Below are 22,369 nucleotides of genomic sequence, written 5' to 3'. Positions count from 1 at the left end.
ACTACTGCGCAGTTTATCTTGAAACTGCAGCCAGCCAGCAGCAGCAAACACGTTCGTTCCAACTTCCAACTGAGTTTCTCGCTACGTGAAAGTGATACACGACAAGTACCCTTTTATCTAAGTAACTTCAGCCTTCAAAAACACCATGCCTAAAAATAAGGGTAAGTTTTATAAAATATTTATAAGTCAAGCTTCTAACATATTAAATATATAATTATACATTAGATTTATGGAAAAATGCAAACCATCCTAAGTGTATGATAACATTACACTTTCTTAGTCACTTTAAGACATAACCTATTGATACGTGAAATGCACGATGTACACAACAAGCAATTACAGAATACTAACATTTATTCTATTACTAATTACTAATTCACAACATATTTTTCTTGGTTATTAAATTCTTCATTGCATTGTTTTAGGAAAGGGAGGTAAAAACAGGAGGAGAGGAAAGAACGAAAATGAAACCGAGAAAAGAGAATTGGTTTTCAAAGAGGATGGACAAGGTAAATAATGTATAAATTTTACTCAAGTAATTTAATCATTTTATATTGAAATCAGGTTTTTGAAACTAGCACATTAATAATAGAATTTATCATGTGTTTGTTATTTACTGGCTTTTAACTATACAAAGTTTTTTAAATTTTACATACTTGATTCTGAGTAACCCTTTATCAATAGGATTTTCATTAAGCCTATTTGTCAAAAAATTGCCACTTCTTTTCTTCAGTACAAAATAATCTTTTTTCCTTGAATTTTTTATATCCAACTTTTTCTTAATAAATATTATGATTTTAAAGTATTTTTCTACTTGATTAATATAATCAATCATTACATTTGCTTATTTCAGAATATGCTCAGGTCACAAAAATGCTTGGCAATGGTCGCCTTGAAGCCATGTGTTTTGATGGAGTAAAACGATTATGTCACATCAGAGGAAAGCTCAGGAAGAAAGTTTGGATTAATCAGGGTGATATTATATTGATTGGTCTCAGAGATTATCAAGATGCCAAAGCTGATGTTATTCTCAAATACACTGCTGATGAGGCAAGAAATCTGAAAACATATGGTGAATTCCCAGAAACAGTCAGAATCAATGACACTGTTACCTTTGTTGAAGATGGTCTTGATGAAGATATTGAATTTGGTGATGAAATCAGTGATGATGATGAAGATGACGTTGATAATGTGAGTATTAATTATGCTGCTCCACTATAATTTAAAATGTTGTTGTAAGACCAAAATTTAATTAAATTTGTTCATTTTTCAGATCTAATGATTGTTTCATTATAAATGAAGCATAGCGCAAATACTACATCTGATAAAAAAGTTGAACTATGTTTTACTCGAACCATTAGTAACCAATTTACCAACTCCATGGTTTACTCTTGGAGTAATATGAAAATGAATTTGAATAAATGTACTGGACAAAAACTGTTTGATTTTAGTTTGTAAAACAGATAAAAAAATTATTAAAATAAAAAGGAATGGCGTGGAAATTCAAGAATTTTAATCACAACACTTGTTCTACCAATAGATGTTGAAATTATAATGACTATACTTTCATTAAGCAATACTAGATAACAAAGTAACTAGACGTACATGATTTTTATTTTATATAATTCTTATACATTTTTTCTCTATTAAATAACTTGTCGTTTTATTAAAATTGTATGTTTTTTTAATCCTCATATTCACTAATGCACAGTTGGATAATTTTTCAAAATAGCATAAATTAGCCGATTTTAGTTCAGCTCATTCTGCAAAGCAAATACAATCAAGCATTGGGTTATAAAAAGACTATCTCAATTACTCAAATTATTAATAAATAAATTAAAAATTCATTACCATATTTATTTATATATTTATATCGTGTATAGTAATCGTACATTTCATGTTTCAAATATAATCCGTATGTCTACAAATTAATAATTATATAAATATACACAAATTAAAAAGATTGTTATACATGTATAATATATTTATATTATAAATTCTCAAATAAAATTTGCTTCAAATATACATAATTCTAATACAATATAATATTTCGTCACTATATTGATCGCTTATTCTCTTTAAAAACACACGATGCTTTTCGCCATTTCCTCCAAAATCGTAGTTAAATTAAGAAACATCAACTTGGTTTTTTTTGGAATGGCAAATTTTCATCAGCATATACAATATTCTCTTAGTAATACAATATTATAATCGTTTATAAACGTATATCTTTTTTCTCACAATAATTAATAGAATATAATGTAGAGCGCAGGAAAGCATATAATAATATATATTTTTTATATTTTCATATTTAATATCTCCATTTTACATTTCTCATATATTTATAATTATAATCGTCCATCGAAAGCCGAAGCTCAAATGTATATAGAATCTCAAAAATGTTTATAAATACAAATTAACAACGATCGTTTCTTAGAATGTGTAATAATAGTTATATTAGTAGTTTTATGTGCTCAATTTTTTTTTACTTTTTCAGCTGATGACACATCTACTAATATATTATATGCATGTTTTAAAATATTTTTTGTTTCATACTATATAATATATGCTTGAATTTGATTTTTTTATCGTCTTCCACTAGGTACTACAATTTATTGTATCTTTATTTGCCCATAGCGATATTTTTCAAGTATTTTCCGTTTGTAATATATTGCCATTGTTTTCATAGTTTTCTTTCTATATGTGACCAACAAATTTCAACTTTGCCATGGACGGGCGCGCGGCGCTGATATATTTTTTTTCAAACATTCGTCAACAAACTAAACACTATTACCGATATATAATGTATACACGACTTTTAGTAAGAAAAGATTTGTCATTATAATTTGTAAGAAAAAGGTTTCGATCATTGAATGGAAAAAGAGGGAGGCAACGAGATTTTCAAAAGCTTTTTCCTTAATTTTTTTGTCAGATATGATATATATCTTTTCTTATTTTTCTGTTATGAAAGTACGTATACAAACGACACTCTAGGCCAAAAATGTGAATAATTACTTGTCTTTATGTATAATTTATGAAGTGATTGCGCGTACAATCATTGAAGCGGAAGTATATGGGTTTTTATTTTACACTATCTTAACGAGAAGCTTCGTAAGTTTTCTCTCGATCACTTTTGCAATTGCTTTTATTCATATATACCAAGGTGCATATTAGAAAAAAGTCAATTGATTTTTATCTGATCGTTGTTCAAAAATTTTTTTGTTAATGATCATTCCTTCATTGATTGCCCTTTCGTTCCTCTGACATGAATTGATCGACGATTTTTTGGAGCCCATCACCGCCGCTGCTACTACCATCTTCAGCAACTGAAGTTGTTATTGTTTGCGTTACTTTAGTGATCCTGAAAAATTTCAAAATGTATAGCAAAAATTAAAATCTCTAACTAACAATAAATGATGAATCTTTTTTACCTTTCGCTCGTGTCAGGATTTATCTCAGTTGTGGTTGTCTCTATGTAGGTTGGGTCACCTTGTTGCAAAAAGTCATTTTCTGTCATAAAAAAGAAATTCATCGTTTTTATAAACTTTGTTAATTATTGTTTTCTCAATACCGAATTATACTTTGCAGAAAATTGATTTAAAATTCCGACTATGAGCAAATGTGTTTTTGTATAATAAGGGCGACATTTATCATTACGTTACAGTTGAATAAATTATCATGCTCATTAATGTACAATAAAATTTACTGGACTAGACGCAAATAAAAAAAGTTTTTAAAACGCGCTGTGTAGTGTTGATTAAATACTAATAAAATTGAAATAAGCTATCATTTGATTGTAATTATTGAAGTACGAGAAAAAATACAAAAATAAATGTAAACTGCGAGTATCAAAACAGTCCTTCTATATTATGGATAAGTGATTTAGTTATTATTTTAAATTTATAATTCGTAATTCGATAAAAAATATTCTATAAATTTAAATATAAATACATCTTATAAATAAATGATTCAGATGATTATGAAATGAATATGTATGATAATGAATCGTAATATCATAGTCAAATCTCCCATTTTTCGGAGAATCGTGCTTTGCTCGAAGGATCGCTTAAATTTTAAGTACCGATCTTTTATTTTCAAATATCAGAGTTATTATACAATTATAAGCTCTCAATCTGTTTTCTATAATTTTATATTGACTTTTAGTCTATCCGTCCATTGCAATAAGTTCAAACATGATAAAAAAAAATTAATTACTCAGGCACCAAAAATACACTCGTTACTCTTGATGCAAGCATATATTTTCATCAACTATATACATTTTCAGGCCTTTTGACTGCATAACATATAACACATATAATAACAAAAAATAATTTAAATTACATCAGTGCTAAACTTAGCGAGCTTGTGATTAAGCGGTCGATAATATTTCTTGAAAAAATTTTCTAATACAGACCTCTTTCGAAAAAATGTAGTATTATAACCCTCCTACTTTAGAGGTAATACTTTGTTCAAATTTATTTGACTTTATTTAACTTTAGAAGTACTACTTTACTTCTCAACTCCTGCAAGTAAACCTACCTATATAAATAAATTATTTAAAATACAAATCGTTAAGTTATTCGCCCTCTCTACACTTTAGCTTTATCTTGAAACTTAATTTGAAATGTATTATGTGAAGGCCTATTTATTGATAATCAAGTGTTACGTAAAGATTTTAGGTAGGAAGCATGAAAAAGTAAGATTAAATAAGATTGGATTAAGAATGGCTACGTATTTACTTCTAATATGATCTTCTAATATGCCATGCCCTATTTGGGGTTATTGATTAATTGACTGAATAAATTATGCAACTACAAATACTACAAAACAAAATTACAATGATAAATAAAAAAAGTACTCATGAGCATACATAAAATATGTTCTAGTTAGCATGCATACGATTCGCCGTGATTAAATTTTGTCAGATCAGAAAAAGAGAGCTTGCGTCGTGAATCTTACCTCGCAATGTATGAATCTATCGGATACTTAATACAACGATAATTTTTTCATTTATTTATTTATTTATTTTTTTTTAAGAAAAAGGTTTTAAACGTACCCAGTCTCTCGAATCGAGTGACTAGAAAGAGAGCTGGCAACACTCTTAAAATCATCAGGCTCCAGTGCAAACATTACAGCGAGTAATGCAACCAAGATCGTGATCGCCGCACACGTCACAAAAACGGCAGATTTGGACCTTTTACTATTTGTTTTTGCATCCATTTTCACATCACCATTCTCAGTCGATTGTTTGCTATCGACACAACAATCGGTAGTTTCTTCCATTGCTGTCACTTGAATATTTTAATCGAATTTAAATCTCGATTATTCTTCTCTTTCAAATTGACCAATTATTAAATAAAGTGGTCAATCTAAAAGTAGCTGGAAATTCTTAATTGAAGACCGCACACCATATGAAAGCCTTACTTGTACTAAAGAAGAGAGCTACCATTTTATTAGCTGCGAGGAATCATTGATGCTCTCATTGTCACTTCGGGTATTACACATCATACAAAGATGACGGCGATTTAGCAGGTTTTTTTTTATCGCATGAATCATGTGCCCCAACGCATTGAATTAATTTTTCACCATCATTCCGAGTAAACACCACATTCTTTCGAACCATTGTGAGATAATTAGATTTGATAAATTGTAAATATCCACTGGCACAAGCTTTATTTTTCTGAGTTACAACCAATGTTACAACCAGCACCAATAAATTTTTGAATGATTATAATACACTTGACAGATCACTCATTGAAAAGTAAGGAAACAAAAAGGTTTTACGAGTAACAGACACGCCTCTTACCACATATAATATATAAATATAGATTTATCATAAAAATATCGTGCAAAACAATTATCAAGCATAAGCGCATAAAACACATTGAAAATCAGCATTGAATTAAAATTTGAATACACCATTCAAAGCCCTTGGTTTTCACTTTTATGAACGCATACATATAATATTATTATAATGAAGGTGTAATTAAAACAGCGTAGGTCATTTAAACATCGAAACACAATCGTATTACAGACATCGATATTCACAGAAAAAATATTTTTAAATTTACTATCAAAATAAGATTCAGCGAGTTATGTTCAAAATATTACTCATTAAAATAAGCTGTTAGTTAGAGGGATACCTTGGTCATCCTCCATAGGAGACAGTTCAGCGCCTTCGTGAAGCGCCACGTCCGAGCCGCTCGAGCTGCCCAAAGTTCGACCTCGTCTGTTGGGCGATCTACGCCGGCGATTTGGTGAACCGTCGCTGTCGGTATCGCTAATTGTACCTTGCCTCGAAGTCGTCTTGATGAGCGAGTCGTCGTTACCCGATACAGGCGATATGTCAATGCTAAATTGCGTATCCCAATGCTCGCTGGGCACGCTCGCTTCGCCCGAGCTGCTGCCACCCATGATTCCTCGCCAGAACTCGGCTTTATCGTCGGGTTGACTGGTCGTCGCGTCATTCATTTCATTGAACTCGAGATTTTTTAGGGCAGTGTCTATGTTCACCGTCATTGTGTTCTTCAAAAATGATGAAACTTCGGCAACCGTATCGTTATGTTCAGGATAATAGTTCTCATTCATGACTTTTTGCTTCTCGGGCTCGTCGAATTTCAGTACTAAATTTTCTGTGTTGACCATATCCTTGGCATATTTGTTGCATTTTTCGGATAAATTTTTTTTTGTAAAAACACTGCGGGAAGAATCTTGATTTTCCAAGGAATCGGCGGTATTTTGCAAATCCTTTAAATCTTTCGTGTCGATAGCGTTTTCGTTGTCGAACGATGATTTTTTCGATCTTGTCTCGTGTTGTTTTGTGGATACGCAAATTTCGTGGTTCTCTTTGTCAGTGATAAAGACTAACCCATCCAAGGTATCACGCATGAGAACAGGAGCAAGGAAATTAAAGCACATTGATACAAACTTAGTAATTCTTATTTCTAGCCCAACTGTAGCAATGGGACTCAAAATTCAACCAAAGGTATTTTTTGCAAAAACTTCCGATCTAACTTGATTTATTGCACGGTGTGTTAATAATAATAATAATAATAATAACAACAATAATAATGATTACAACAATAATATCAAGTCAATACAAACCGTAAACACAGTTAAAATTAATTTTTCGGTTAGTATGTGGTATTATTGCGTTAAAAATGAGGAATTGAATAACACCTATGCAAAAACATTCTAATATTCTGCTAGAAAGAATCTTTGAAAGATACTTAATTGAGCCTTGAATTGACAGAATGAACGATTTTTCGTGCAGTGATAGTGAGGAGAAAATGCAGAAAAGGTTGAATAAACTTTTTGATAATGGAGAAAATTCTCAAACCATGAATGAGAAAAGTACCTCTCAGTTTATAAAAAAATGTTTAAACCACAAAAGTCTGTGTAGAAAGCATCAGCATGTGCTAACTATATAAGATAAAGCTAAATATAATTGAGGGCACCGTTTATATACCATTGTGTACATCATTAACCCTATGATTATTATAAAATTATTGATCCTTCGATTTTAATAAGATGTGTAAGTGTTTTCATCATGATGAATGATGAGATGAGAAAATGAGAAATTTCGACATACCTGCTTGTTTCATATCAGCAAGAATTTGGGCTCGTTTAGTTGCCTCCTCGGTTATATCTGCAAATGCACAAAAAGGGTCGCATTAGATTGATTCAATTTTTGTTCAAAGAAACATTCAAAGCAGTGATATAACAAAGATTAGGATGAATGATGTATTTTCCCTGCATGTTTTACCTCGGAACATGCTTCACTATAAAGACTGAGGAGTTCCTGTTAATTCAATGCGATAGATCACTTACTTAATAATCAATCATTTTTATTAGACAGTGAATTCTCATGATTGGCTAAATAATAATAAACATTAATAATAATTATAGTAAAAGATCAAAATGACAACAGTAATGATACAAAATTAAGGTTTAAATAAATAAGAGATGAAGGGTGACAAATAAAAATTGCGATTAAGGCATGTCTTTTCATTTCTCTGTGTATCCAAAAGTCGTCCAGAAATGCGAAGCAGCGCAAAAATCCTGGAATCATGCATCAAACTGAGGTAAAAAAACTATCAAAATCAAATTCAGACACAATATGGTCACAAAGAAATGTGTTGATTCTTATGGCACATGTAGAAATCAAGTTGAAAAGACACTTCATGGATTGTACGAATTTAAATAATTTAATAGTTAATTAATTTTCATCTGGGCATTTTTTTATCCAAAAGTCTTTTTTCTTAGACAAATTGTACGTCTCTGATTTGTTAATCCTAAATAAAGGATGGTGATCAAGATTAAAAAAGTTATTGGGTACGATGTTATAAATGGCTTATTTGTATAAAAATGAATGGTTTCTTACACGTTGAACGATCTATTATGTGAATATATGACATAGTTGATTATTAGCTCGGTCGACAAATTATTCATTCAAGCACTTAAATTTTTTTACTGTAAATTCAATAATTATCAACCTACTAGAAATTATCAGTTATAAAAGTATCATTTCGATGGAGCTAATCATAATCGATATTAACAAAATGTGAAAAAACTAAGGTTAAAAAAAGCATTAAATTAATTAATTGTGTTACATACAGCTGGAATTTAATATTTATGAGTTTTACGCTTATTCATGTATAAATAAATATACGCATGTAGAATACAATTATTTGAATATACCTTTACTTTTATTGTTACTGAAATCGGCTGGATCGGGTGGTGGTGTCGTGCCCGTACACACAGACTTTGTAATGACTGTGGTGACGGTCTGATGAGAGACTGGGTCAGAATGCATTAAGTTGCTCGAAACTTCACTAGCGATTACCGTCACTGATTTTTGCGTTATTTGCACGCTGGAATTATCTTTTTCCTGGTACGATACTACTTCATGTGGAAGGCGTGATTCTTCTATATTAATACTCGTAACGGGTTTTGTATTGTCTATAGGACTCGACGATCCCAACATAATGTCTGATTCTAATGCGACTTCATCTCTAACTTTCTCTCGATTTTCGGTACTTGGGTTAACATCGTAGCTACCAAATGGCTTAGAGTCTTTAGATTCTCTCTTTGTATCTTCCCAGAATTTGCCGGTGGCGTCTTTAATACTATCTGTGGCATGATCAACTTCTTTCGCTATTTTGTGAGTAGCGCCTTTTGTCTTTTTGATTAAATTGGATATTACTCCGGGTTTTTTTGATTTTTTATTCTTTTTACTTTTGTCTTTTGACGTTGTGTCTCTTTCCAAAGAATTCCTGGCTGAACTTGGCTCAGAGCTTGACGAATCTACTGGTTCTAGTGAGCTTTCTGGCATTTTATCATCTATTTTCAATGCGAAATCGCGAGAATCTTGAAGAAAATCTGAAGTAACTGCTTTGACATCATCTGCATTAAATCTATCAGTCTTATATGCGTTCGGGGCATCAATTTTGGATTCATCGATTGTGGTTTTCTCTTCATCTGCTGGAGATTTCCGGATTATTTCAGAAGATTCAGTTTTTGATGAACTTATCACTCTACTCGACTCACTTTCGGATGAATGTTTTAATTGTGGTATTACAGAACTTATTTCGCTGCTTTTTTCATAAACATTTTTTTCTAAAACAGTTTCTGATTCTGTGATAATAGTTGTAACTTCAACAATACTTTTTTTAAAAATCGTTGACGAATCAACTTGCTTAGATTCTTCTGAAACTTCTTTTTTCGTGTGTATCAAAGTATCTTCGTCGATTTTGGATAAAGATTGTACATTTTGACTAGTTGTAGTTTTTTCTTTTTCATCGATTTGTTGGGTTGATGATTTTTCTTGTTTTGGTCCTTTTAAAATGCTCGATAAAAAGCCTCCAGTTTTACTTGAACTTTTTCTGCTTGAAGGTTCTGATACTTCTGGTGAGGATAAGGTATCACTAACGCTCTCAGATAATATTGTTTTTACTTCAGTCGTACGAGGAACTGAACTTTGCCCAACATTTTCTACCACTGAATCGATTTCTTTTTGTGACTTATTTTTTTCTCCTGAAATATTTACTTTCGAATTATCAGAAGATTCTTCTGATGCTCGTTTAGAGCCTTTAAAAATACCAGATAAAAGTCCACTAGCTTTATCTTTACTTTTATTTATTGATGAATTAGCGGAATGAGTAACAGTTTTAACATCTGACTCTAATTTATTATTCAAATCATTAGCGTTGGTTGATATTTCCTCAGTCATTTTGCGTATGTTACCCTCTGCTGAATCCATTTTCTCTATAACAAGTGAGGACGTTTCTTCAGCATTTTTAGAAACTGAATGAACTAGTTCTGAAGTAGCATCAATAGATTTTGCTACATCTTTTTTCATTTTTTTTTCCTCTTCTAATTCATTAAGTTTCGTTTCCTCGACGAACTCTTTCATTTCATCGGCAACCTCGTCTACGGCATGTTTAGCCCCTTTGAAAAGCCCAGATAAGAAACCAACTGTCTTTTCCTTTCGTTTTTTGGGCATCATGTCAGTAGAACTTGTGGTCATTATTGAAACATCTGCTTTTATGTTTTCATCGGGATTAACTTTTTGCTCTAAATCTTCCAGAGTTTGGTCAAGGTGTGATGAAGTAACTGCAGAATCTGTCAGTTGTTCTGATTTGTCTTGTGTTTCCAATGTTACTTCTTTTGATTTTTCAATTTCTTCATTTGCATTACTTTTAAACATACCAGAGAAAAATCGACCAGCTTTTGGTTTTTCATTTTTTGTTAATGTCTTAACTGAATCGACAGATGCTTGAGAAACCTTTTGGCCTTCACTTTGTGTGTATTTGGCGTCAGTGAAAATTTCGTTCTTAGGTTTTTCCGTATCGCAAAACTTAAGCTTCAAATCTCCATCATCGGGTATTATTTCTGAGGTATTAACATTTTCTACAGTTAAGAACGGATTCTCAATCTCCCCCAGGCTTTTTTCAATTTTTGATTCGATTTCATGAGCCTCTTTATCAGTTTCCTTTAATAATTCCTTAGCCTCATCAGCCACCTCATCGGTTGAATGTTTTGAACTCTTGAAAATTCCCGAAAAAAATCCGGTTGTTTTATCTTTGGCTTTCTTGGTAGACTCATTAACTGATTCTGTAACTTTCTCGGTTTGTTTGTTGATTTTGTCTTCGGTATCATCAATTTCTTTAGATATGGTGTCCTTAGCTCGACTGACATCTTTTATTAGTGAAGATGTTTTCTCAGCTACATTATCGCTTGTTTTTGTAACATTCTTTTCTAATTCACAAGCTGCCTCATGGGTTTCTTTGAGTATATTTTGTTTTTCTTCTTCAGTTTCTTTTTTTGTTTTTTCGATGAATGTTTGCACGTCTTCAACAACTTCATCCGATACATGTTTGGAACCCTTCAAAATGCCAGAAAAAAAGCCACTGGATTTATCTTTACTTTTTTTAGCAGTTGTATTAATTGAATCACCAGCAGATTTTAAATCACTTGAGGTTTTTTTCTTTAATTTATCAATTTTTTCAGACGTTTCAATGTCTAATTGTTTGGCATCATCTACTATTTCGGTAGTTGCCTCTAACATATCTGTAGCAGCTTTATCCACGTGTTTTGAAGCAGAAACAACAAGATCACCGGCTTCTTTTTTCACATTTGTTGCCGATCTTTTTGCTTTTTCTTCTTCATCTAATGCTTCCCTTTCCGTCTCTTCGATAAATTCATGCATTTCACCTGCTAAATCATCAGCAGCACGTTTAGCTCCTTTGAAAATACCCGAAAGGAATCCTCCAGTCTTATCTTTGCCCCTTTTCGATGAGTCACTAACTGAAGCATTATTACTGGTTTCGAACGAATCATCGTTTGCATTTTTTGTGCTTTCGATTGAGTCAGCCATTTCTTTACCACTTTGATTTTTTATTTCAATCAGTGAAGATTTTTCACTTGATTTATCATGTTTTGAAAGATCGGGGTTTTCTTCATCAGTTTCATCAACTTTTGATATTTCCGATGGATTTTCATTTTTATTTGATTCTCCGATCATCTTCTTCGCCATCGTTCCTTCAACATCGCTGCTAATAACCTGTGGCGCGTCTTTCGAAGTTTTTAGAATGCCAGATAGAAATCCGCTAACCTTGTCTTTTCCTTTTTTAGACATGCCATCAAATGAATCCGAAGCCAATTTCTTTTCGCTTTTAGTTTTCTTACGCAATTTTTGCGTGTCTGCTAAAGTCTCGCTGTATACTTTTTCAATATTATCTGCTACGTCGATGGCTGTATCAGTAAGATAATCAAGAGTTTTTTCTTGGCTTTTGGACGATGCTATAGTTAAATCAGTGACTTCTTTTTGATATTTTTCGGTTACATTTATTGCCTTTTCTTTTTCTTCTAAACCTTTTTTTTCTATCTCCTCGACTAATTCCTTTTCTTCATCAGCTACTGTATCAGCTGCATGCTTCACGCCCTTAAATATTCCCGAAAAAAATCCGGTTGTTTTATCTTTGGCTTTCTTGGTAGACTCATTAACTGATTCTGTAACTTTCTCGGTTTGTTTGTTGATTTTGTCTTCAGTATCATCAATTTCTTTAGATATGGTGTCCTTAGCTCGACTGACATCTTTTATTAGAAAAGATGATTTCTCAGCTACATTATCGCTTGTTTTTGTAACATTCTTTTCTAATTCACAAGCTGCCTCATGGGTTTCTTTGAGTATATTTTGTTTTTCTTCTTCAGTTTCTTTTTTTGTTTTTTCGATAAATGTTTGCACATCTTCAACAACTTCATCCGATACATGTTTGGAACCCTTCAAAATGCCAGAAAAAAAGCCACTGGATTTATCTTTACTTTTTTTAGCAGTTGCATTAATTGAATCGCCAGCAGATTTTAAATCACTTGAGGTTTTTTTCTTTAATTTATCAATTTTTTCAGACGTTTCAATGTCTAATTGTTTGACATCATCTACTATTTCAGTAGTTGTCTCTAACATATCTGTAGCAACTTTATCCACGTGTTTTGAAGCAGAAACAACAAGATCACCGGCTTCTTTTTTTATATTTGTTGCCGATCTTTTTGCTTTTTCTTCTTCATCTAATGCTTCCTTTTCCGTCTCTTCGACAAATTCCTGCATTTCACCTGCTAAATCATCGGCAGCACGTTTAGCTCCTTTGAAAATACCTGAAAGAAATCCGCCTGTCTTATCTTTGCTTTTTTTTATCGAATCTTCACGTTTAGGGTCTTTAATTTCTTTGGAAGTTTCGATTTCCTCTTTTTTTGTATCATCTTCGATTATAGCAGTTGAATCTGATATATTAGAAAGAGTTTTATCCACATTCTTCGAAGCGGAAACGAGAGCATCAGTATTTTTTGTCACTTTTGTTTCTAATCTTTTGGCTTTTTCCTCTTCGTTCAATGCTTCAATTTCGATTTCTTTGGTGTATCCCTTGGTTTCGCTCGTTAACTCATCCGCAGCGTGCTTTCCACCTTTGAATATCCCCGAAAAAAATCCAGCTGTCTTATCTTTGCTTTTTTTAACTGATGCAACTGTCAAGTCATCATTTTTTAGGTCTTGAATTTCTTGAGGAATACTTTCAACATTAGAGCTTACGTCTGCAGTGATGGAGGAAATTTTTTTGTCAGAACTGGCAATATGCGGAAGAGTTGTTCTCTCCAACTCTTTCTTAGTTTTACTGGTTTCTTCAAGCTTGTTTTGCTTTTCTTCATCTGCCTCTTTTTTGGTTTTTTCCAAAAACTCTTCAACCTCTTCGACAACTTCATTTGATGTATGTTTCGAACTTTTCAATATACCTGATAAAAATCCAGCGACCTTGTCTTTACTTTTTTTCACTGCTACATCTGCATGATCTACTGCTGTCTTTGCATCACTATCAACTTTTTTTTCCAATTTTTCTTTTTCGTTTGATGTTTCGTCAATGACTTGCTGAACACTATCTACCGATGCCTCAGTTTTTACCACGACTTGAGCAGTCAGTTTGTCTATTTCTTGTGAGATAGCATCAGCGTGGTCCTTAACATCTTTCTTTACTTTTTCAGATGATTTCTTTACCTTTTCTTCTTCTTCGATTGCTTCTTTTTTAGTTTCTTCGACAAACTCTTTGAGTTCATCCGTTATTTCGTCGGTAGCGTGTTTAGCTCCTTTGAAAATACCCGATAGAAAACCACCAGACTTATTTTTCGATTTTATTGATGATTCTTCGGTGAACTTTGTACTTTTATCAGATGGATCTTGAGTTATTACTTCCGCATCATTTTTTTCTTTTGCGGGTCGATCTACATTTGAACTCTTAGTGCTCGATAAATTTATCGTCACAGTAGGTAACATCGTTTTAGAATCTTTTTTCATTTCTTCAAATTGTTTTGGATCCATTTCTATTTCTTTTAAGACGACCTCATTCATTTTGTCTGATGACTCTTTTTCGTGGTCTAAAACTTCTTTTGTAGACTTCTTGGAATTTTTGAATATATTGCCTAAAAAGCTAGGTTTTTCTTCGGCTGTTTTCATAGATTTTTCCTCACAATCTGATATTTCTGTTACTTGGTCTTCTTTATCTTCTGTAGAATCCATATCTCTAGAATCATTTTTTTTATTTTTTGAAACATGTCGAGTACTTTTATTTGATTCCTCACTTTTCTTCAAAATTCCACCAAGCAATCCCACTTTTTCTTTTTTCTTTTTCGTTTCATTTGTTTTTTCTGCATCATCCTTGGAAATCAAATTTTCTGACGCAGAATCGCTAAGATTCGGAGTATTCAAGTTTTTCTTTCCTTCACTTTTATCGGCTTCTTCATTTATTGCTTCAGATTTAGTTTCTTCAAAAAATTCCTTTACATCTTCTACAACATCATCGGCAGCATCTTTTGCACTTTTTAATATGCCGGTAAGGAAACCACTTTTGTTCTTTCCTTTTTTAGCTGACTCATCTTTTGTCACTTTTTTTGATTTTTCATTGTCAGATAAGTGACCGGTTTCTTGTTCATTATCAGTCACAGAAATTATTTGAGGTACAGTTGTGATAGAAATTGTATGTTCATTTAACTCGTCTTTGTTTAGATTGGAAATAACATCAGTATTTTGCGTAGCATTATCTGATTCGTTCTCAATTTTCGTTTCTGTCAGTATTTTTTCTTCAATTAACTCTTTCATTTGATTGGTAGGGTCTTCGGAAGAAGACTTAGTGCCTTTGAATATTCCTGAGAAAAATCCTCCAACTTTTTCTTTACTTTTTTTCTGCTTTTCGGAAATTTCCTTTTCGGTCTTAGTTTCGAGATCTTCGCGAGGCTCAGTTTTCATTTTCAAATCGGTGCTAGAGATTTGAGAATCGACTTTTGTCTCATCAATTGTTTGTATCATAATTTTTCTTTCTTCTTGAATCTCCCGCTTAGTAGTATCCAAAAATTGTTGAACGTCTTCAGCAACTTGATCTGATGTACTCTTCGAGTTTTTGAACATTCCAGATAAAAACCCACTGACTTTATCTTTATTTTTCTTTATTGAATCTGCAGAAGGATCGATTGCATTTTTCACATCGCTTTCAGCCTTTAGCTTAGCAGTTTTAGTCTCTTTTGATGTTACATTTTCAACATTTTTTATACCTTCGGATACAATCACAGTTGTTTTTTCTACCTTGACAGCAGATAAATTGACAATGCCTTTACCTTCAAAATATAATTTTTCACTCAGTTCCTCATAATTGTCAATACTTGTTGATGGATTATTAGTATTATTGGATGTAGTAGTGGTTTCAGTGAAACTCATTATAACCGAATCCAAAACTTTATCTGAATCCTCTATCAAAAAATCAGCTTCCTTTTCTACATCGTGCGATAATTGTCTTATTTCTTCAATTTCTTCAGTAGGTTGTTTCGATACCACTGCTTTTACATCGCCAGATGCTTCTGTACTTGTATTTCCTTTGAAAAATCCTGATAAGAATCCCCCCGTTTTTTCCTTTCCTTTTTTGGCAGCGGTTTCCGCAGAATTCATTATCGTTTCAACTTCTTCAGTTGGTTTTTTTATTGACTCGATTTTTTCTTGAATCGTATCATGTACTTTATCAAGATTTACTTGCGGGGCTGCATTAGCTGGTATACTGATTTGAGTAGTCTCTTTTTCCAAGTCACCAGTTTTTTGTTGACCTAAAAGAAGTGTTTTGTTCTCATTCTCAGACGCAGTGTCCACTAATTTTTTAGATTCTTGTTTGATATCAGATGATGCTTCTTTTAACTTTTCATTTTCGTCGAAAGATTTACCCTGTACTTCTTTGACTAACTCTGATTTATTTTCAGAGAGCTCATTTCCTGAATGTTTAGTATGTTTAAAAATACCAGATAAGAATCCACCAGTTTTTTCTTTACTTTTTTGAATTTTTGCTGAAGTTTTAGTGGGTGTCATTTCACTATCGAAATTACTTGTATTTTCCGAAATATTTTCAGAGCCATCAGTTATATTCAGGATTTTTCTAGAAGATAGTTCTTCATTTATATCGTCAATTTTATTTTTCGAATTTTGCTTTTCTTCATCTGCCTCTTTTTTGGTTTTTTCCAAAAACTCTTCAACCTCTTCGACAACTTCATTTGATGTATGTTTCGAACTTTTCAATATACCTGATAAAAATCCAGAAACCTTGTCTTTACTTTTTTTCACTGCTACATCTGCATGATCTACTGCTGTCTTTGCATCACTATCAACTTTTTTTTCCAATTTTTCTTTTTCGTTTGATGTTTCGTCAATGACTTGCTGAACACTATCTACCGATGCCTCAGTTTTTACCACGACTTGAGCAGTCAGTTTGTCCATTTCTTGTGAGATAGCATCAGCGTGGTCCTTAACATCTTTCTTTACTTTTTCAGATGATTTCTTTACCTTTTCTTCTTCTTCGATCGCTTCTTTTTTAGTTTCTTCGACAAACTCTTTGAGTTCATCCGTTATTTCGTCAGTAGCGTGTTTAGCTCCTTTGAAAATACCTGATAGAAATCCTCCTGCTTTATCTTTGCTCTTTTTAGTAGGCTCACTGACATGATCTCTACTTGGTGTCATTTCTTCCTCACTGTCCTTTTTTAATTTTTCATCTTTGACAGTTAAATTGCTATCATTTCCATCAACAATCTTTACTATTAGTCCTTCATTTTGAACTACTTTATCAAGATCATCGATTGTTTCATTAATATTCGTATTAGCTTCATGAGATTGAAGTTTTACATCATCTTTCGCAGGCTTTTTATGTAATTTATTTTTTTGTTTTTTAAACGAACGTTTTGATTCACCAATGTATTCTTTAACGTCTTTTGCTGCTTCCTCATTTGAAGTGTTTGGTGTGGAAAAAACACCTGAAAAAAATCGACTGGTTTTTTGTTTAGACTTTTCAGGGGTTTCAATAGAATCTCTGACATTCAATTCTTTTTCTGTTTTTATAACTTCAGTAGTTGAGACTGTTGGACCATCATTCGAAGCTTCACTTTCAAGATTAATATTTTTTCTTTTCTCATCTATGATTACTGACGATTCTTCTTTTTTTTTCTTGGCGTCTTTGTTTAGTTCATATTCAGTTTTTTCTTCATCTTCAGATACACTTTTTGAACCCTTAAATATACCCGTGAGAAATTTGCTCTTTTTTTCCTTGCTTTTTGTAACGTTCGTTTCGATTTTAATAATTTCATCTTTAAGACTCTCTTTTGTGATTTCTTTTGCTTTAGCTGTGTCATCATCCATTTTTTCATGAATACCATCAACAAGTTCTGTAGTAGTTTCAATTGTAATTTTTTCCAATTTCTGTTTAGTTTCATTAACATCATCTTTAACGTCTTTTTTCACTTCATTAGTTTTATGCAAAATATTTAATTCGGCATCATCAATATTCTTTTTCATTTTCGAAGTTAGGTTTTTAGCTTTTTCTTCTTCCTCCATAGCCTCTTTTTTTGTGTCCTTTACAAATTTTTTTACTTCATCAACAACTTCGTCAGATGCATGTTTTGCACCTTTAAATATCCCCGATAGAAAGCCGTCCGTCTTATCTTTTCCTTTACTCGGTTCTTCGTTTTTCATTTCTATTTTTAATGACTTCTCAGCATGAACTTCCTCATCAATGTTTGCTGTAGTCGAAGTAGTTGTTTTATACAAATATTCTGATTTGTAAGGACATGCATCAATAATACCAGCAGTATTTATGCTGTCTTCTAGAAATTGTTGAGTCACTTTTTTCAAATCTGTTTCTACAAATATCGATGATTTTTCTATAACATTAGGACTCATTTTTGATTCATCACCGCTAGCAACTGGTACGTCTTTGGTGACACTAGATTCTCTAGAAGTTGATGACTTTTTATCCTTTGTTTTGGGAGATTTCTGGAACATTTTTGAAAATACTCCAATTTTTTCTTGTTTAGCGTTGTGACTTTCATTTTTGTTTATTTCAATTTCTTTTTTTAGCACCACTTCATCGTCTCGGTTCGTTTCCTTTTCGTTTGGTCCATCAGCATCTATGAGATCTATTTCGTAAAAGGAATTATCTGAATTTACTGTTTGATGTGTACTGTGCGATTTTGTTTTTCGATCATTTTCTTCACTACTGGTAAACGGAGCGTCAGCGGAACTTTCTGTTTTACTTAATTTTTTTGTTTTATTTTTTGATTTGGGACTCTTTAATATACCAAACAATCTAGAATTATCCTTACTTAGTTTTTCGTTCGATATATTTTTTTCAGATTCTTTACTTGCCATATCATCTTTATTTAATTCTACATCTTGTAAAGTTGATGCATATTTAATGTCATCTTCAATCGTTGCATCAGCTGATTTTTTCATTTCGTCTAGTAATTGAATCGTCGAAGCTTTAGTACTCTTGTCCACAATATCAAAAGAGATTTCCGATGAATCTTTTGGTTTATCTTTTTTATTTTTGGGAGATTTAAAAATGCCAGCAAATATTTTGCTAGATTTGTCTTTTGTTTTTTTACCGTCATTTAAATCATCTGGAAATTTTGATTCATTGTCTTGCAATGTTTCATCTTCTTCTTTTCGCTCGTTAGATACTTTCTCTTTATTGCCTGGTAAAGTATGTATTCTACGATCATCGTCGGATTTTGTGTTCTCTATTTTGGAGACAACAGGCTTAAATTTTTCACCTGCTTCAACTTCTATTTCTTGAATGCTTACAATACCTAATGGTCTAGTGAAATCAGTTGTATCGTAACCGGTATCTGCATCTTTTTCTGTCTTAACATCACGACCAGTAGTGATAATAGTTTTAGTAGTAATCGTAGTTATCGTTCGATCTCCATCGGTTCCTATGATACACTTTTGTTGAATTATAGGAGGCTCAAGTATATTACTCGCAGCGCCCTCGAGGGCATCAGATTTCTTTAGACTTAATGCATTCTGAACCTCGTTCAATTTTTTCTCTTCATCGTCACTAACAACCGACCACCCTTCTTTCGCTAACTTGTTCATCTCTTTCTCAGCATCCTGTTTTACACCTGTTAATGAATTTTTTTTTTAAATTTAGCTGCATTAAATAAATCATATTCATTGATAAATCTTTGTTATGGTTATTAATCATTGCATATAATCTTCTTATTCTCTTTGTCTTGCATATTAATACATTGATAACGGCTGTTAAACTTCCATACAGCGAATAATTGTGCAAAGTATGTGCAGAGGAGCAGCCATCACAATTGAATTATTAAACTCGTAAATTATTAGCTGATTTTATGTTTTCAAATAGTATTCCGTAATAGAATCGATCGATTATATTTACAATTGTATTAATTTTTTTTTACTACTGAATTCTAAAATACTACGGGTAACAAATAGAGCAAAGCTCTTCCAAGTATTTATCAATAAATTCATAGAAAGTATACAAAACTTGCATGGAAATGGTGAAAAATTAATTTATTCTGTTAAATTATAATCAAACCAAAGATACATTAATTATTATTTTATTAAAAATTGACTCAAATCGATAGCTGCTCCGTGCGCCCACGCAGGTATGCTGTACGATAGAAATTAAAATTAACGCATGCAACGCCAAATGATTGTTGAGTGTAATTGAGAACGCTGAAATATGTTTATTACTTTATACAAAAGTTGCAAATTTATCAATGAATAATGCTCAGATTTAAAAAAAAACATATAAAATTAAAAGAAATGAAAAAATTATATGCTGTGTAAATATAGTCTAATCGTCGAAAATAATAGAAATTATTATGTATTAATATTATGAAGTATTGTAAAAAAGCAAGCTGCTACAAGTTCGTAGAAAACGGCACCAGCTTCCAGAACCTGTTTATTGTATAGTGGAAAAATTATTTGGTTACATTATTGATTCGAGGCCATAGGGAAATGCACGAGAAAATTATTGTGCAGTAAAGCGGAATTCATTGTCAAGTATATGCATTAAATAGTAGATTATGTTGAGCTTTTAATCGCTAGAACTAGGTTTATATTTTTTAATAGTAGCTGCATATTTATTCTACAAAGCTCCGCAACCCTTGTCCCAATTATCTCAATTAAAAAGTTAATATAATAATGATCTTGCACGTGCTCAATTACTCACCAGAGACTATTCTGTTAGCATCCTCCAAGACTCTTTGACGTTTTTTATTATCGTCGTCGATATCCTCACGGGAATTTTTCACCATTGTTTCAGATGCGTGCAACTTATGCTCGATAAAATCAGCCATCATATCACCCAGCTCTTTTTCGTCACTAGCGTATTTATCTTTGATAGGGGTTGATGTAGCGTTGTAAATAGTGCCATTCGTTATCGTGCCGTGCTGTTTGGCTGCTGTTGAAAGTGCGAATGAAAGAAAAAAAATTCAACAACAACTAGGTGTGTAAGCTTAGTGCTAACGAAGGGAAAAAGGCCGTCTTGCCTTTGCAAAACTTTAATATATTGTTTTTTTTGCAACGTGTTTACTGTAAGCGAACGAGGTTAACAAATCACGATCACGAATTGACAAATGATTAAAGCTACTTTTCGCTGAACTGTAAAAAGTGTAAAAAAAGTAGAAGTGATTTATACGTGCGTTTGCCGAACAGTATTGAAATGATGCGCGTTACAACTCACTCTTCAACGCGTAGGCGCACAATGACAAACGCATCGACAATGAATAATATGATTCATACGTAATAAACATTGTGTAACAAACTTGTAAATTTCATTATAACGAAAAAGAAGAATAGAAATAATAATAAATAAACACGGGAGCATTCTCACAAAATGGGACTGCATAAGAAGTATTATTAGTGGTATATTTTATTACAAAGAGAAAAAAAGATGTATTTAATGCACTTTTTAACTTACTCGTCTTTTGGCTTCCTCCAGTAGTACTGAGATCTTCGACGGATTCCGAGTCCTAAAACAAAGAAAGAAAGAAACAAACTTAATTAATCGTTAAGTCAACGCGGTGTTAAACGATGAGATCAAGAGAGGGACAAACATTGGGCAAGCGAAGAGAGGGAAAATACCATCGACGTGACTCAAAAAGTCAAAGTGCACTATAAGTAGAGCAAGTTTATTATTATTTAAGATAATTTTCAATGCGATCGCGCATAGTTAGCCGCAAGTAACGAGCTCTCAAGATTCCTGTGCTAGGCGCGCTCTCGCTCGAGACGAGACTTTTACACTGGCCAATTAAAATTAACCTTGAGGTATTTCTTATACTTTTTTAAAAAATACACAGAGCACACATATATATGCCCGCGACTTACCTTCATGCGATCCGGCTCTTCATATTCAAGCTCAGCTTTAGGTTCCAGAGTAGCGTCTCGCTGAAGAGACGTGTTTCTCGATGGACCTAGCTCATCTTTGAAGGTGTCGAAACCAGGTTGATCTAGTCTGACGCGAGCTACGGCTTTCTCGACGTCGTCCGTAACCAGCTCGACGTTGAATATGCACGTTTTCACTATATCCTCACGGCCGATTTTGTTAAGCGCCTTTTCCAATGTATTACCTGCACATACAACAATGGACAAACACAATTTACAACACCTGACACATTTGAGTCACCAAATTGCGATTATTATTATAAAAAAATTTTTCAATTGATACCGAGAGTAACACTTTCAAATTGTTGAGTAAAATTTTTCGTTGTAAAAGCACTGTTTCGAAACTCAATAGATTTTTAAATAATATCGTCAGATCACTTCTGTGAAGTTGCAATGCCTCTCTAATTTTCTTGATATTAAGATAAGTATATCGCCCAAATGAATTATGTACCTTTTTTTCTTATTTCTTAATCTCGAAAAAAAAACACGTCATGCTCGCGCACAGCCTGGCTCGCTACTGATGAGACTATGGTCGATTGCACTCACCAATTATGAGTATATTGGAATGTACGCGGAGCTCAAGAGCTATCATCATCAGCAATATAA

At 32.6% G+C, this 22,369-nt stretch overlaps 2 protein-coding genes across 14 annotated transcripts in view; one reads left to right on the top strand and one right to left on the bottom strand.

Annotated features, from left to right (window-relative positions):
• The first annotated feature begins 38 nt into the window (after window positions 1-38).
• On the top strand, window positions 39-1,672 carry LOC106648114 (eukaryotic translation initiation factor 1A, X-chromosomal). The gene is made up of 4 exons (XM_014364796.2): window positions 39-161; window positions 426-509; window positions 854-1,191; window positions 1,274-1,672. The coding sequence occupies exons 1-4, from the start codon at window positions 146-148 to the stop codon at window positions 1,277-1,279; spliced, it is 444 nt and encodes a 147-aa protein (XP_014220282.1). The 5' UTR covers window positions 39-145; the 3' UTR covers window positions 1,280-1,672.
• Window positions 1,673-1,836: 164 nt separating this feature from the next.
• The window catches only part of LOC106651724 (ankyrin-3-like), a 59,262-nt gene continuing 38,729 nt past the window's right edge, over window positions 1,837-22,369 (bottom strand). For 6 of the 13 annotated variants that reach the window (XR_002763478.1, XR_002763480.1, XR_002763481.1 and 3 more), the window contains 9 exons: window positions 21,707-21,948; window positions 21,300-21,351; window positions 20,550-20,780; window positions 8,701-19,470; window positions 7,592-7,648; window positions 6,144-6,863; window positions 5,057-5,291; window positions 3,432-3,510; window positions 3,341-3,361 (listed from right to left, as the gene is read on the bottom strand). Coding sequence is in view for 3 of the 13 variants with exons in the window: in XM_023459405.1 (XP_023315173.1) it covers window positions 3,238-3,361; window positions 3,432-3,510; window positions 6,144-6,863; window positions 7,592-7,648; window positions 8,701-19,470; window positions 20,550-20,780; window positions 21,300-21,351; window positions 21,707-21,948 (12,275 nt within the window). In the remaining 10 variants the exon portion in view is untranslated. Of the gene's footprint in view, window positions 3,362-3,431; window positions 3,511-5,056; window positions 5,292-6,143; window positions 6,864-7,591; window positions 7,649-8,700; window positions 19,471-20,549; window positions 20,781-21,299; window positions 21,352-21,706; window positions 21,949-22,369 lie in introns of all 13 variants that reach the window. The other 7 variants (XR_002763483.1, XR_002763484.1, XR_002763479.1 and 4 more) reach the window with 7 other exon arrangements.

Source organism: Trichogramma pretiosum, unplaced genomic scaffold (genome assembly GCF_000599845.2).
Source record: "Trichogramma pretiosum strain Unisexual culture from Peru unplaced genomic scaffold, Tpre_2.0 scaffold57, whole genome shotgun sequence".
NCBI lineage: Eukaryota > Metazoa > Arthropoda > Insecta > Hymenoptera > Trichogrammatidae > Trichogramma > Trichogramma pretiosum.
The sequence above is the reverse complement of the archived record's forward strand: the minus strand, read 5'-3'. Positions and strand labels throughout refer to the sequence as shown.